Source organism: Papilio xuthus, unplaced genomic scaffold (genome assembly GCF_000836235.2).
Source record: "Papilio xuthus unplaced genomic scaffold, Pxut_1.1 DF826945.1, whole genome shotgun sequence".
Classification (NCBI taxonomy): domain Eukaryota; kingdom Metazoa; phylum Arthropoda; class Insecta; order Lepidoptera; family Papilionidae; genus Papilio; species Papilio xuthus.
In genome coordinates this window covers 4,654,561-4,668,864 of record NW_013531704.1, presented here as the reverse complement: position 1 = coordinate 4,668,864, position 14,304 = coordinate 4,654,561, and the positions used below count along the sequence as shown (strand labels likewise).

At 39.9% G+C, this 14,304-nt stretch overlaps 1 protein-coding gene across 1 annotated transcript in view; it reads left to right on the top strand.

The window, feature by feature from the left end:
* Zip48C (Zinc/iron regulated transporter-related protein 48C) overlaps nt 1-14,304 on the top strand; it is a 39,373-nt gene that overhangs the window by 17,004 nt on the left and 8,065 nt on the right. Inside the window, exon 5 of the mRNA XM_013317077.1 lies at nt 9,655-9,753. Within this exon, the coding sequence (XP_013172531.1) occupies nt 9,655-9,753 (99 nt within the window). The remainder of the gene's footprint in view (nt 1-9,654; nt 9,754-14,304) is intronic.

The following is a 14,304-nucleotide window of genomic DNA, read 5'->3' as shown; positions in this document are numbered from 1 at the left end:
CGTAGTGCGTACGAGTCCTAACTACACTTGTAATTGATAACTTTGATAACATGTATGCATACAATATTCTATTTCCTTTTTAAATTTACATTCAGTAAGAATTTCCCCTCCATATCTATAGCAGTGATATGGCCAGCTTCACCCGTGAAAATACCACGACCATACAAATTATAGGTCTAAAACGTAGAATTTATTCACCGCGTTTCGTCTCATTTGTTTGTGTGTTGAAGGACAAATTATAGTATTTTACCCCTTTCACCCTTTTGAGCAACATAAGCATTATATTTCTTTAATGGATTTAATTTAAACTTCAAGATTTTTGTAAATTATTTGCTTATAGAAAATTGTTGTATATTTATCGGTTTCATATTAGAACATAAAAAAAACAATTTATATTTTAATTTATTCGTCCTAAGTGGGGTTTCGGAAAGTCAAAATCCAAGTGAGTGGAACTGATGTAATAAGAATAAATAAAGAACAGTCAATAGCAATTATATCTTTGTATTACCGTTGTATTTTAATATGTATAGTTATAATAATAAGTAGTATATGTCAAGCGGAAAATAACTCCCTTGTTTTGAATTTTACATTTGATTATGTATCGCTTCTCGGTTAGTGAATCATTATCGTTTACGTGGACCGGTTCCTGTCATATTCATAGTCATTCCAAGTATTGCATGAGTAAATAATATGAATAAACTTGGCAATGAGTGTATGTAGGTGCGCACCTCCCTGTCAGATGGCGCCGCCATCGCCCTACACGCGAATTAATGAATGAATGACTCAGATATCAGCGTCATCTTGTTCCGTGTCTAAAAATGGCTCCATTTTACGTTCTTTCATCTTTGTTCCTGTTTAAAAATGGATTCATGTTACACTTGTCAAAGTAGTCAAACAGATTAAAATTTAAAAACAAACTGTAGCCTTATCTCAAAATAGAGTTAGATATCTTATTTAAGAGTTAAAGTTTTTTCTTTTAGTAAAAATCTTTCAAGGTACTACAGCAGTAAAACCTCAATTACTACTGTAGGTAGGTAGGTGAGGTACTTAACTCTTTGTTTATATTCAGACTCGTTTATGTTATACAGAAAATAGTTTTCGCACTACTGTATCCTTTTTAGGGTAAAACCGTTAAAATATTTGGCACTTTTGATAGACGTTGGAGTAGATTTTACAAAGCAAGGACAATGAGATAATATGTAGACTGCATCTATGACAACCTAATAATATAGTCTAGGTCTGCCTCATAATAGAAAAGCAAAACTTTAACAGGTCATGAAGATGACGCGTCGCATGCCGTCGCAAGCCGGCAGCAAGCGGGCACGTGCTTACCATTCATAAAGACCTGATCGCCATGGAACGACCACATCCACGCTATTACCAGCTAATGCGTACTCTGACTAAGCTCGAAGGCTCGCGAGGAATGTTGCACTCGCCGAAGGAAATCCGCATCGGCGCCTAGATTGCGTCGTCACACATACCTATACGTACGATATGGTATTGGTCAACGCTACAACGTGACATCATGTTCATTTGCATGGATGATGCGGCCCATCAAGGGTCACGAAATGAATCTTATTTCCATATCTTTACTCACATACTATCGCTTATGACTCGACTCCTGATATTATGAAAATTTATAAACATCGTTGAGTAATACAATCGCAATGTGGGTTCTTCCAATCTTGGCATTGTTGTTTTTTTCTTTGTTGTTTTACTAAACTAGAAGTTACCGGATATTGAGAACGTTCGTCTAACATCACAGGCGCGGTCGCCTATAGGAGTCCTTACCCTTCGCCTGGCAGAAGGTTTTTGTAATTTTGAGATAATTCTGTACTTAAATGTGCAGACAGTGAATAAATATTTTAAGTTTAAAATAGATTGTGTCTTTGTAGACTACATAATGAGTCACATTTTGGCGAGACATCTAGCGTGCAGACGAGACGACCTTAACGATTCGACCTTATTTTTTTAAATGAGAATGCGGCTGTGTTTACATCTTTCTTATTATTGTGACATTATTGGCCGGAGCCCAAATTGCGATTGTGGACAAATTCTCCATCTCATCATTTTATAATACAATATCACCGAAGCTCCTAACGGTTTCGCAATTTAACTAATGCTTTGCAACTCTGTAACTAAATTAATATATCTACTAGCCCGATTCCTTCGAATATGAGTTGGCAAAAGAGACGCAAAGTCATCTGTAATACAATAACACTTCCAATCCGTCAAAGAAAGCACTTTGTTCATTTTGCTCATGTTTAGGTTTCTCGCTATTGTACTGTATGGCTACAGGCGGATGTGACTAAGCATAACTATATCGGGTCGACATTGTTTTTTTATATTTTGTTTAATGGTAGCATCGAATTTCTTTATAGTGGCAAATAACTATGTAATTATACATATTATATTACTACGTCACATCAGTAGGAACGTGGCTTGAGACACAAAATATGTAGACCATGTCGATAAAGTATCATTGGTACTTGAACATGAGGTTGTATACTATTAACCTGTTTTAGCCAGCTATGATCTTAGAGTCGCGTCGTGCCTAACCACATTCCTCTTAGTTCGTAATAGAAAATTGTAGGTATTCGACTCGCGCTCGCGCTCGCGGTCGCTTTGTGTATGTTCTTTTATGTTTATGTACATTTCAACATGTTCATCTTTATGGAATAGTACTAAAATTTACGTGGTTACCTTTCTATCTAGAATCAGCTTGATTAGCTTTCTTTAGATATGTATGATTTATAGTATTTTTATAAGATGTGCGGGGATAAATAAAAATAAAATAAATGAAAACAAAAATCTGCAATAGGTAATAATGGGTAAGAATATAATAGACATATAGAGTAATCCTAATAGAAGAGGGGTAGGTAGGGGAGGGGTAATGCGTGCGGTCCAAACACACAAAAAGCTAACGGTAATGCAGCGAGCCACCTGACTCGACAAACAACCTGCGTTTCTCACAGGAAACCGGCGATCGATCAAATCACACCGGCGGTATGCAAACACACGCACGGCCAGATATGCTGCGCCGAAAGGAGCGCTCCGCGGCGAGCGAGCGGGACGCGCTTATGCGCGCCGCGGCCGACTCTGCCGTCCACCGTGCGCGTGCGCTTACGAATTGCATTCCCATACAGGGTAACGGCGCTCGCTCGCCTTTCTCCTTCCTTCCAGAGGTGCTATGGTGTCTCTCTCGCTCGCGCGACATGAATGGAGGCGCCATGGAATGCGGTCGCGTGACGTGCGCGGCGCCGACGCCGATCTCGATGCACTTAAACATAGGGCCTAGCTCTACCATTGTAAGGAAAATCTTTGTGAGTCTGTCCAGCTCCCGTCTGCCGCTTGCTATCTCGTAACTAAACGCAACATATATCGTTACTCGTTTCATGAAGTCTGTGTAGCGAGTTCCGTGCATTACATTGACAACTCGCCAAATTAACTGAAGAAGTGAAGGGATACCTTTGATCCAAGCTTACTTATTGAAAATTAGCTTTCAGCACAGCTTAAATAAATACTTTGTAAGTTGCATATTTGTTCTTTCAGAGTATATTTTGATAACCATTTAGACCGTTTTGAGATACATAATAACAAACATCCATCCATCCAAATTTTCGCATTTGTAGGTATTAGTGAGATGATACGTTGAGAAAGTGATAGTTATATGTCAACTGAATCTTATATAAAAACGTTTCTTGTACTATTTATTATGAAATTCCATAACATCGTTTCCAATTACAAAGTTTGAACTATCTTTACAGTAAGTGATATATTTGAATACGATGTAAATTTCTTTAAACGGCACGATATCGATACCTTTCATCAGTTCCGCTGCTGCTGCATTTATGCTCCTAGATTGTTTGACATTCGTAGAGAGTATATACGAGGCTTTAGCGGTTGATTGGTTTATTTGACTAGAAGTCTGTGGGCAACAATGTTGTAGGCTGTCCAATGTGGAGTGAGACCGGCGCTGTCTGCAATGTAACCTACATTGTAACTGTGAATTGTCAGTACCACATCTTACAGGATACTTTTGTTAACTGCTGCAAATAAGATTAAGTCAATTTCTTTGCCATTTAGGTAATACCCATACATGTTCTTGTTTTAATGAAATCCCAATATTTTATGTAGTACATACTAGGTTGCTTTGAAAGTGGCTATACCGGAACAGAAGTTTTCAGAGCAAGCCATATACTATCCCACGATGTTTACAGTTCTGTGGTACACTTTTATTATGAAACTTTTAATCTTCAATTAAATTTATCGTAACCGAAGTCGGGGTCGAATGAGTCAAACCAATCGGCAGAATCTTCGGAATCGATCCTACGTATTATAATATTCCTAGTACCTATGTATAAAGAGTCTGTTTTACTAAGACAGTTGGCAAGTGTGAGTTTGCAAAGTAACCGTAGTATTCCACTTCGTATTTCATTCAAAACTTTCATACAAATAACGAAATGTCGTCTCTTACATTTTCTCTGATGTTACCTCTCTTATGTATGAATATTGAATTCGATTCCTCCGCATATTCTATTTCTTTTTTTAGGCTTTTTTTCATAACACCTTTCTTCAATCAGTAAAAAGGAATAAACAAAAAGAAAAAAGCAATAAAGAAATTAGCGAAATTGTTCCATACGTTGATGCATGAAGCGATTCAAATTTGACCGAAGAGACACCAATATGCCACAGTTATTTTTATTTCAACAATTAAGTTAATAGCCTTATCCTGTACCCAGAAACTTCACTCGAATCTCTAGTTCATGTTTACGCATTCACTAGGTTGATGTACTTGTGTTGCAGTATCAGTTAAAAATTAATCAGAACTTAAATTAATCCTTATTTATTAAAGAACAGTAAAACCATTTTACTTTGGGTCTATGCTAGTCATAAATATTAAAATATTCACATTTGTCATATAGTATATCTGCTTATTTTATTGAAAATATAAACATTCATATTATTAAATGTGTTTAAAAATCAGAATCGATATCATAATGCAATTCGAATCGAAGTGGAGCAGATTGTGTTGTCACGGCGGCGGCAGGCGGGCGCTATGCAAGAGGCTGCTGCTGGCCTCCCAGCGGAGCCCCGCTGTCTGGCGGCTGGCCTCCGCCCTCCCCGCCCCGCACCTCCCCACTCCGCCCCCGCCACCGCTGCCTAGTCTCACCACTTCATCGATCACTATCCAACACGCATCTGTATTAATGTAACTCTTGATGACCCTGTACTATGGAATCTTATCGCTGCTCTCCTTGCATTCTCCTTAAGTCCGCCATTTTGTGACAACAAAACCTATTTGTCGATGTTGACTTCTGGTCATTTACGTAAATGATTTTCGTGTCATAGAATCAAATGTAACTTAATGTACAGTACGCAACTTTTACTCAACATGCCGGATACTCGAGCGAGCGAGCGAGCGAGCGACGCACTGCATTTAAATTTGTATACGTATTGCGGAATGTTATATGGACGTATAAATGTTTAGTACAAACCCGTTGTGTATAATTGATGTAACGATTTCTTCTGCGTATAATTATAGCGTTACAAACAAAGCGTTCCTCAAAAGTGTTAAATGCCGTAGAAATCGGTCAGTAACATATCATTCATTACGATATGAAAGGCATTTTTGGGTTGTGAGAATATTCGAATGTGAGAGAAAGTCTAATATATGTAGTATATGAAGATATATTTATTGCTTTTTACATTCTTTATTAAAATATTTTAAAGCGTCGCATGGAATAATCCTAATGAGATGTGGGTAAACTATATGAATGAAATTATGTGATTGAGTACGCAAGCAATTTTAAGCGAAAATGGGGATAGACATGAGTTTGTGGGTATGTCGAGGTGAAGCTCTAATTGAACAAGTGCGATGCTGATGTTACGGCCTCGGCCTGCGCGCATAGACCAGCTCTGATTGCGACAACCGCAGCTGCCGCTTCCATCGCCACCGCCACCGTCGGCCTCAGGTTGTGCAAATGGTCGATGGAAATTCCGACGTCGGCGAGTGCTCGGCGCGGGCTTTGGTCCTGCGCATGCGGATCGGCGGCGAGGCCGCAGTATGAATGGAACCTCGGTATCTAGGTCACGGTGTCGTCAATGGGCCGTCGCGTCGGCAGCCCCGCGCAGCCGTCTCTCGCGCCCCCATCCCGTCGCCTCGTGAAAGTTGCCGCGACTTTCGCGACCGTACGCCCGAACCGCACAATATTTTACACTCTAACGCACCAAAACTAAGTCACTTTTCGTGTAACTCAAGCGAACATTCACATCCGCTTCGACGTTTTATGCTCGTCTCCGACGTCGTCCACGAAGGCTTTGCGGCAGAACTCTATTATTGGAAACCATAAGGTTCATAACGGCGCGGCGCTGCAACCGAAATATCGGGCGCGCGGTATGCTCGCGCTTAGGAATTCACTTCCGGGTAGGTCGGAAAGTGAAATGGACTCGTCAGTGATGTAATTGGAATTCGGATGTATCCGGAGTCAGCGTTACGCCGTTCACTTATAAAGTTTCTATGCGAAACTGTTGACATAATAAGTTTACCGCCGCAGCTTTTTCCTACTCGAAATCAGTGCGCGCCGTGCTGTTCCTCTATTTTTAATATAAACTTTTATTTATTATAACTCTTTAATACTATACTAATTTATCCCTTATGTTTAGTTTAGTATTCAATAATTTTTAGCCATGTTTACATGGAAAGTGCAAGAAAAATTAGAAAATGTAAATTAATTATTTTACTTCCAAATGTACATTGTATGTATGTTTTGTTCCGGGTAATCTCGGAAACGGCAGACCGATTTTGAAGGAAATTTTACTGGAAGTTAGCTTACGTGTGCAGGAGTAACATAGGCTAATTCTTATTCTGACCTGAGGAAGTAAGCATCCGCTAGTTTTTAAATACTTAATGAATTTATTTCCACTACATGGTATCAGACGAAACAAGTTCAAAGCTTTTTATAAATGCCGCCATATTTAAATAATAATCCGATTACGAAATTCTAAACCATTTTTATCGAAAACTAATGTCAAATTTTCAGCAAACTGATGTATTCCTAATGTAAAATTTTAATTGTTTTTATATTTTGTGCACAAGAAAGTAAATAACTTAACTGATATTCGGACGGACTATTGCCTCGTTAAAACGAAGCCAAACAATTTGGCTTTCGATCAAGCATTTATATTTCCTTGTTTGACTGTTCATCATTTGAAATCGAACACCGTACAAAATATCACCGGACCGATATTTTAAATGATAGGTTTCGAATAAATACACTTAAGAGCCCCATTATTTTCTATCAAACGACAGTTACGATTCCGCGGCACGTTATCGATTGACATCGATGTTGTGCATCGATAAATCTTACACGATTGCATCAACATATCGATAAAACTGAGCTATATGTGTACTGGATACGTAAGTTGATCAACACCAATGCTGTGGTATTTCGTCACGATTCTCGATGTTTATTGACTCTTGCAAGAACTTGATCTATTGACGACTCGTCGATGACTCGTTTAAATATATCGATCTTTTTGTATTTATTCGTGAAGCTTAGAAATGCATATATCTCTTCTATAGGATATATTGTTCAATTCTAAAATAACTACTGTAATCGGTACTCCGGTTGTCTAGCACCCTGTTCACCCCACGCCCAATCCACTATTGGAGGGAGATTCTGACGTCGACAATGTTGTTCCAATCTTTTGCTGTTTGCACAATGAACGAAGATTCGAATAGCTTTATTGAACACAAATTTCTTTGTTATAAAGTTAAATGTCTACAATTTGATTATGCTAAATAAATTCCAGATTGATATCTTCACGCGTTTTTGAGAAAAAGGGTCATGACAGACGGACGGACGGAGAATAAAGTGATCCTATAAGGGTTCCGTTTTTTTCCTATGAGGTACGGAACCCTAAAAATTATATGTTTTTGTATTGATTGACTTTAAACTCCAACATGTTATATAATGTTTGATGCGATTGTTATAATTTTATTAAAAACAATAACATGCAAAATATGTAATTAAACATAAGTAGTAAGAGTTTCGTTTCATAAGTCGCAACAGCTGCAACCGACGCCCCTTCCAAGTACAGGATAATTAACAGTCCGTGGCCCCAACAACGACTAACAGTATCGTAATTGCTTCAATTGGTTGCCTTTGTCAATCTGATTGTTCAGCACCACAATTAGTACATGCACTGTTATGTACAGCGTACTGTGAGAATATTGAAGCAGTATTCCAGTTAAATTGACCTTCTTTATCTAAGAAACATTATTGAAAATATTTTTAAACAAGATTTAAATATATTTGTGTATTTAATGGAACTTACGAAGTGAAATTTGGATTACTTCAAGACAACCAGACTGATTTGTGTCCGCGCAATAACTTCATTTGTTTTCCTGCCAAGGATCACAGTTTGATGTGTTTTTAAAATATGTTTAATAGTTTTTAGAACTATTTTTATTTAAATATTTGTCGAGCCCAAATACCAATAATGTCCAAACCTCTGTATCAGCGGGGCTAGGCAAAGCGCATTCGCTCCGAAGCGATTCCATAATGAACTTCAAAAATGTATAGAACTAAAAAAAAGTTTCGATAAGCCACGTGATTGTCGCGCGTCAGTTCCATACATTTTGAAGTTCGCTATGGAATCGCTTCGAAGCGAATTGCACTTTGTCTTACCCCGCAGTAATAGTAACAAATAGTTGTGTTCGGTGCCACTGACTGCCCCTATGTCAATTTAGTACGTTAAGATCGATGTGGCATTGAATGTGTTAACTCCTGTTCACCTTACACAACGTGGTGAAAATATGTATTGTAATATTCAAGCTGATTGCTCTACATCTATGTTTGTAGGTTAACCATTCAACTATGAGCTTACGAAACTTCGCACATATTCGCGACGTTGCAAATGCATGGCCATTTGTCATCTAAGAGACTATATTCATGCCTTTTATGATATTGATTGCTCAATCAGAAATTTATTATTACATTAAATAGGAATATAACAATAAAATCATATTAATTAAAAACAATTTCTTAAAACATTTTTAACTAATTAATTGTTAGACATACAAATTCATATTTTAGAAATTAGATATCGGATATAAATAAAACTATAGCAGCCATGTTTGTGGCGATTAATTTATAATTCAAACTATGATCCAGACTATAACTTTTCAGTTAAGTCGAAAGTCTACAGATCTAAGTGAACTTTGGGACTCAACTATTCACGAATTATCATACCTCAAATATATTTCGATGTAATCCAAGACATGGTTTTCATATTCGCAATCGCATAGTTGCAATATAAGTTATGACGCTGCCAGTATTATTATGCAAATGTTTCGCTATTATGTAAGGTGGTAGTGGCGGCGACCTTTAGTAGGGACGGTTGGGTTTAACGGTGCCGGAGGCTGTACAGTTAGCCGCATTCCTAGCGCGCGCGGGGAACGACAGGTGCCCGCGGGCACGGGGGGCACCGCCTCCTCTCCTCAAATGTCTTGCTGCATTTACCTCCCACATAGCTAGCTGTATTCCACTTTAAACGCTCCGAAGCTTTTGTCGCATACCTTTGTGACTGTTAAGCGAGTTAAGGTTGAATTTATGCATGTATTAACCTTTGCCTTTCTTTTTTCTTTAGAAATTTGGCGCTCGGCATCGGGATTCAGAATTTCCCCGAAGGCCTCGCTGTCAGCTTGCCTCTCCAAGCCGCAGGGTTTTCAGTATGGAGAGCTTTTTGGTAAGTCAATAACATTATACAAGTTTACGTGAGATTTACACGCGCTGAGAAGTCATTGCCTTAGCGAAATACACGTGTGAAATGAGTGTTCTTTTAGACAATTACATAAAGAGCGTTCAGCGCAGTGACATAAGTATATCGGTGAGCGAGGAGCGGTGGCGCGGCGGTGGCGCGGCGGTGGCGGCGGTAGCGGCCGGCTAGATGTGGAGAATGCGCGCGTGCGTCGTTAGGCCGGATGCCAACGCAGCCAGACTGTCCGACCCCATTCCTCTTCACACTAATTCATTTAGCGACCGCGCCGCCCGCCGCCGGACACCAAACACTCTTATCACTTATACTGATTTTCTAACATTTTACAAAACACGAGTATTATCTGAACCTAGGTATTCGATGCATAAACATAAATCAAAAAACTATGTTCTCTTGTTAGCTTTATGCTGCTAGTGAACGCTCCATTTCCTTTAAGGATTACTGTAACTACAGAAAAACTGTCGATAAAAGTTTCTAAAACTAAGAAGGTTAGTGAAATTGTTGAGTTTTAATAAATGTCCGTCATCGTTTAGGTACATGCTTCGGTCGTCTCTCCCAAGATTATTAAATTTCCAGTTTTATCAAATGACGAGTGGTCTCAAAGAACAGAGCATACGTGATACGTGCTCGCATTGCAAATGATAGCAAATAGGTAAAAGTTGCAAATATTCGCAATCCGTTGGATTCTAAGAACCCCTGGCGCCGCCCGGCCGCCACTTAGACCGTCTTGCGCACGAGTTATATTATCACGCGATTTTGAACTATTTGCGAAGTTAGAACACGATTTCTGAAAGTTTCATTTAACGATTTGAAACTTTGAAGATTTACTGCACACAGAATACACAGTAGTAGTCAGTTTTATCCAGTTTTGCAAAATATTTATTATATCATTTGTTAGAATATATAGTTGTTTACCATAACTTCAATTGCGATATGTATTTCATAAAAAAAGGGTCTTAACAGATAGACGGACGGACAACAAAGTGATCCTATAAGGGTTCCGTTTTTTTTTCCTATGAGGTACGGAACCCTAAAGATTACGTAGATTCGCAATCGCAGACTATACGCGCACACAAAAGAAATAATACGTAACTGTATGTCAACGTCGCTTGTCTATTTATAGTAAAGTTTAAGTATGCAGAACTAAAACCGAAACTGATAGAATTTGAGTGCAACGTGCGCGTCTAATAGGGCAAAGTATTCGCGGCGCGGACGCTTCCTGGTCTCTAGGTGGAAACGGGCAGGAATGCGCGGCCGCAGGACTCCCACCGTGCGTCGACCCTGCGACCGCACCGCACCCTCTCCATACATTACCGCACAATTATCCGCCAACTGACCCTCTCGCAATTATATTCGTATACTCGATTGTATGCAAAACTGTCAAGCAGTTAATTGAGACGATTATTTTCAGAGCCAATGACCGTAAACAAAGTAATAGGGTTTAGTTTAAAGAAAACTTTAGTATCTATCCTACTCTTTGAAATATTTTTATCAAAACAACTTTTTCCGGTTTAAAGTGCTTGCTGTAACTACACAGAAGATTATCATCCACGTGTACTAGAGTACACGTGGATGATAATATGATATAAAATACGACAGATCAGAAAGCAGTTCCCTCGTGGATATTTCTTGAAAACGTCCTTGAACCAAGCAATAATTTAAGGTTAGACGAAGGACGGGTGTGTTCCGAGTGCGAGAGTTAGCAGATAGGTCGCGGAGTGGGTGCGGAATGCGAGGAGCGAGGAATGCGGCTCTGGCAAGAAGCGGCGTCGCCTTCGCGCCCGTCGCGAGCCCCGCCGGCCCCTCCAGCCCCTTCGGCTCAGCTTGCCGCGCCGGGGATCGCAGGACCCTCATCATCCAGCATGCCCCTTTGTCTTACTCACTAATTACGATATACTCAGGTCCTGAAAATCCAACAATTAACCTTTGAGATTGCATGTTTTATTTTAGGTAATCTACAAGATGATTGTTAACAATTCAGATTTTCTTGATAGAAAAGGATCAATTGGTATTTCTATATCTCAATGTTCCAGAGCAATGATTAGAAAAAATAAACCAAATTGGGAATTTTTAGCTACTTGTCAAGACATTTTTCATTGCAAAGATGACAATTTACAACATTCCTACCTGCCTTTTTAAATTCAGTTTAGTTTTCCTGTATTTGTGTATGTGTGACCATTCCAATTGGTTTTATTTCATTTAACGACTTTAAGACTGCCCTTAAAATCTGAACGCTGATGGTACTTGGGTAAGATCTAGGAACGAAGCGAAATCTTGGAAATGACTCCACTGAATATAGTGGCGAAGTAACTTTCATTATTATGAGACTTGAATGCTACGTGATTAGCATATAAGCTACACATCTATACTATGTACTATCTTAACGACACTATTGACAAAAAGCGTAACTTTGAAGTATTTGTAGGATTTATTTTTGGTAATTAGATACTAGGAATTCTCTTCTAGTATATAGGCAGCAAGATCACGAGGCTGACTAACATGACGACCGACAGTTGAAAAGCCGTACCTTTGTTATAAACTACTGCGAATTACGACATACTTGTCAAAGGGTTGAATACTATTGAAAGCTACAATGCTTGTACGCAGATTTCCTCTGTCACCTATACTCGAATTAAGTGGACGATGGTGGATCCCACAGCATCAATATTTGTTGGGTATACGAATGGGCTGGGTTTTCCGGTGAAATCATGATCACACAGACGACTAGTGTGAAGTGGTAGCAATTTAGCGTTTCGTTTGATGAGTGTGCGTGATTGAGGTCTAATTTTAGTCTACGTTCCCTTTCCGCCCTTTTCTTATAAGGAAATTATGAGAAGGGGTAGTGGATCTGACGGAGGAGTGGACGCATATCCTCTTTCTGTGCGTACCCTCTTCGTTGATTAGAAGCAGTGAACTATTTTACCTAGCTGAAATGATTCATAACCAGTTTTCCGTTTTTTATGTTGCTGAATAGAGAGATTTTGTTATTAAGCAAGACAATTGGTATTTCGAAAACCACTGGCACATAAATTATCAAGTAAGATATTTAATAATGTTGGTGTAGAGATTACCGATCTCTCTCTCTCTCTCATAATCAATGCCACCACGACATGACTTCTATAATATAATGGTTAAATGAAAGCAAAATTGTTTTTAGACTGCAAACTTGTAAATTTAATGTGCTCTACTTGCGAAACTGGCATGAATAAAACGATCAAATAAATTAACGCAAGCCCGAATCTTATTATTATCTGTTTTAGATTAATAGGTAACTCTTAAATGTCAGTTTTTTTTATGAATAAACCAATAATACTTAATAGAAGGCTGACTTGAAATAGGTATTTAGCACAAGGCGTAGTCGCTAATATGTTTCTTGTTGTTATATGTAGCAAAGTCTTTGTCAGTTTTTTTGTTTTGAGCTATGACATAATCAAATTAACCAGTGCGGTGATCCATTGTTGCGGAGATTCGGGTGTGCGGTGAACGTTCCCACAGGCTGCATGTGCCCGACGTTTACCCTCCAGTCAGCCTACGACCAGATCGCCACCGTGACTTACAATGAGGTCGCCTCCATGACGCCTGTTAACCTTTTTGTTGTTTTTTTATAATGATCGCAATTAGATGCATTGTCCTACTGGTGTTGTCCGTGTTACTGCAGCTTTGTCGCTTTCGGTGTTGACTTCAAACGGATATGACACTCTTTGAAAGTCAATTGGTGTGTTAGCTACAAACGTGTTTTGAAAGTATTCTGTAGCAAAGCGTCATCATCAAGGGGTCCGAAGGTGGCAGTTGAGCTCGGGCTGCGATCTTGGCTTCGACGTCCACTAACTGGAACCCAAGAAAGTTATCTATTTCGAAATTTGTGCGTTGCGTGAGTGCGGCGCAATGTGTCGCTGCGGTGCCGTGGAGTCTGGCGCGGCGGCGGCGCGCTGTCTGCGCGCTCCTTCGCACCCGTCCAACCAGTCGCAGCACACCGCCCGTCGCCCGCGCCCGCCGCCCGTCTCTCTCGCCGCTCTACGCCCGCTGGCCGCCTCGGGCAATCGGCCTTCGCACTAACATAATTAAATCGAGAGAGCGACGCCGGGGTCTGAGCGGCCGCCTCGACGCGGGCCTCGCGGACGCCGTCGCGGAAACCGAGCCAGCCCCGATGGCGCTGCTCCGACCGCTCGAGGCCGGTTCGCGGTACGCCAATTGCGTCGTTGCCGCGCCTATCTTCGCGAAAACCTCCCAAGTTACCGGATCGAGCTTACAACTTTGATCCATGACGTAATTATTCTAGAAGTATCAAACATGTAAAGTTCTGCAACACCTGCACATTTTGCCGAAACATACGAGAACACGAGCAAAGACGAAAGTTTTGAGCGACGCACGATTTCGGTTGCGTTCACTGTCCATATGTTCGGTGCCGTGCTGAGGTAACACGAATCAAAACATAAATTTGTGAAAGTTTTAAAGCAACACGACATGAGTATTTCATTCACATTTGTCGCGCCTTGGTGTGAATGCTTGTTAATAGACATA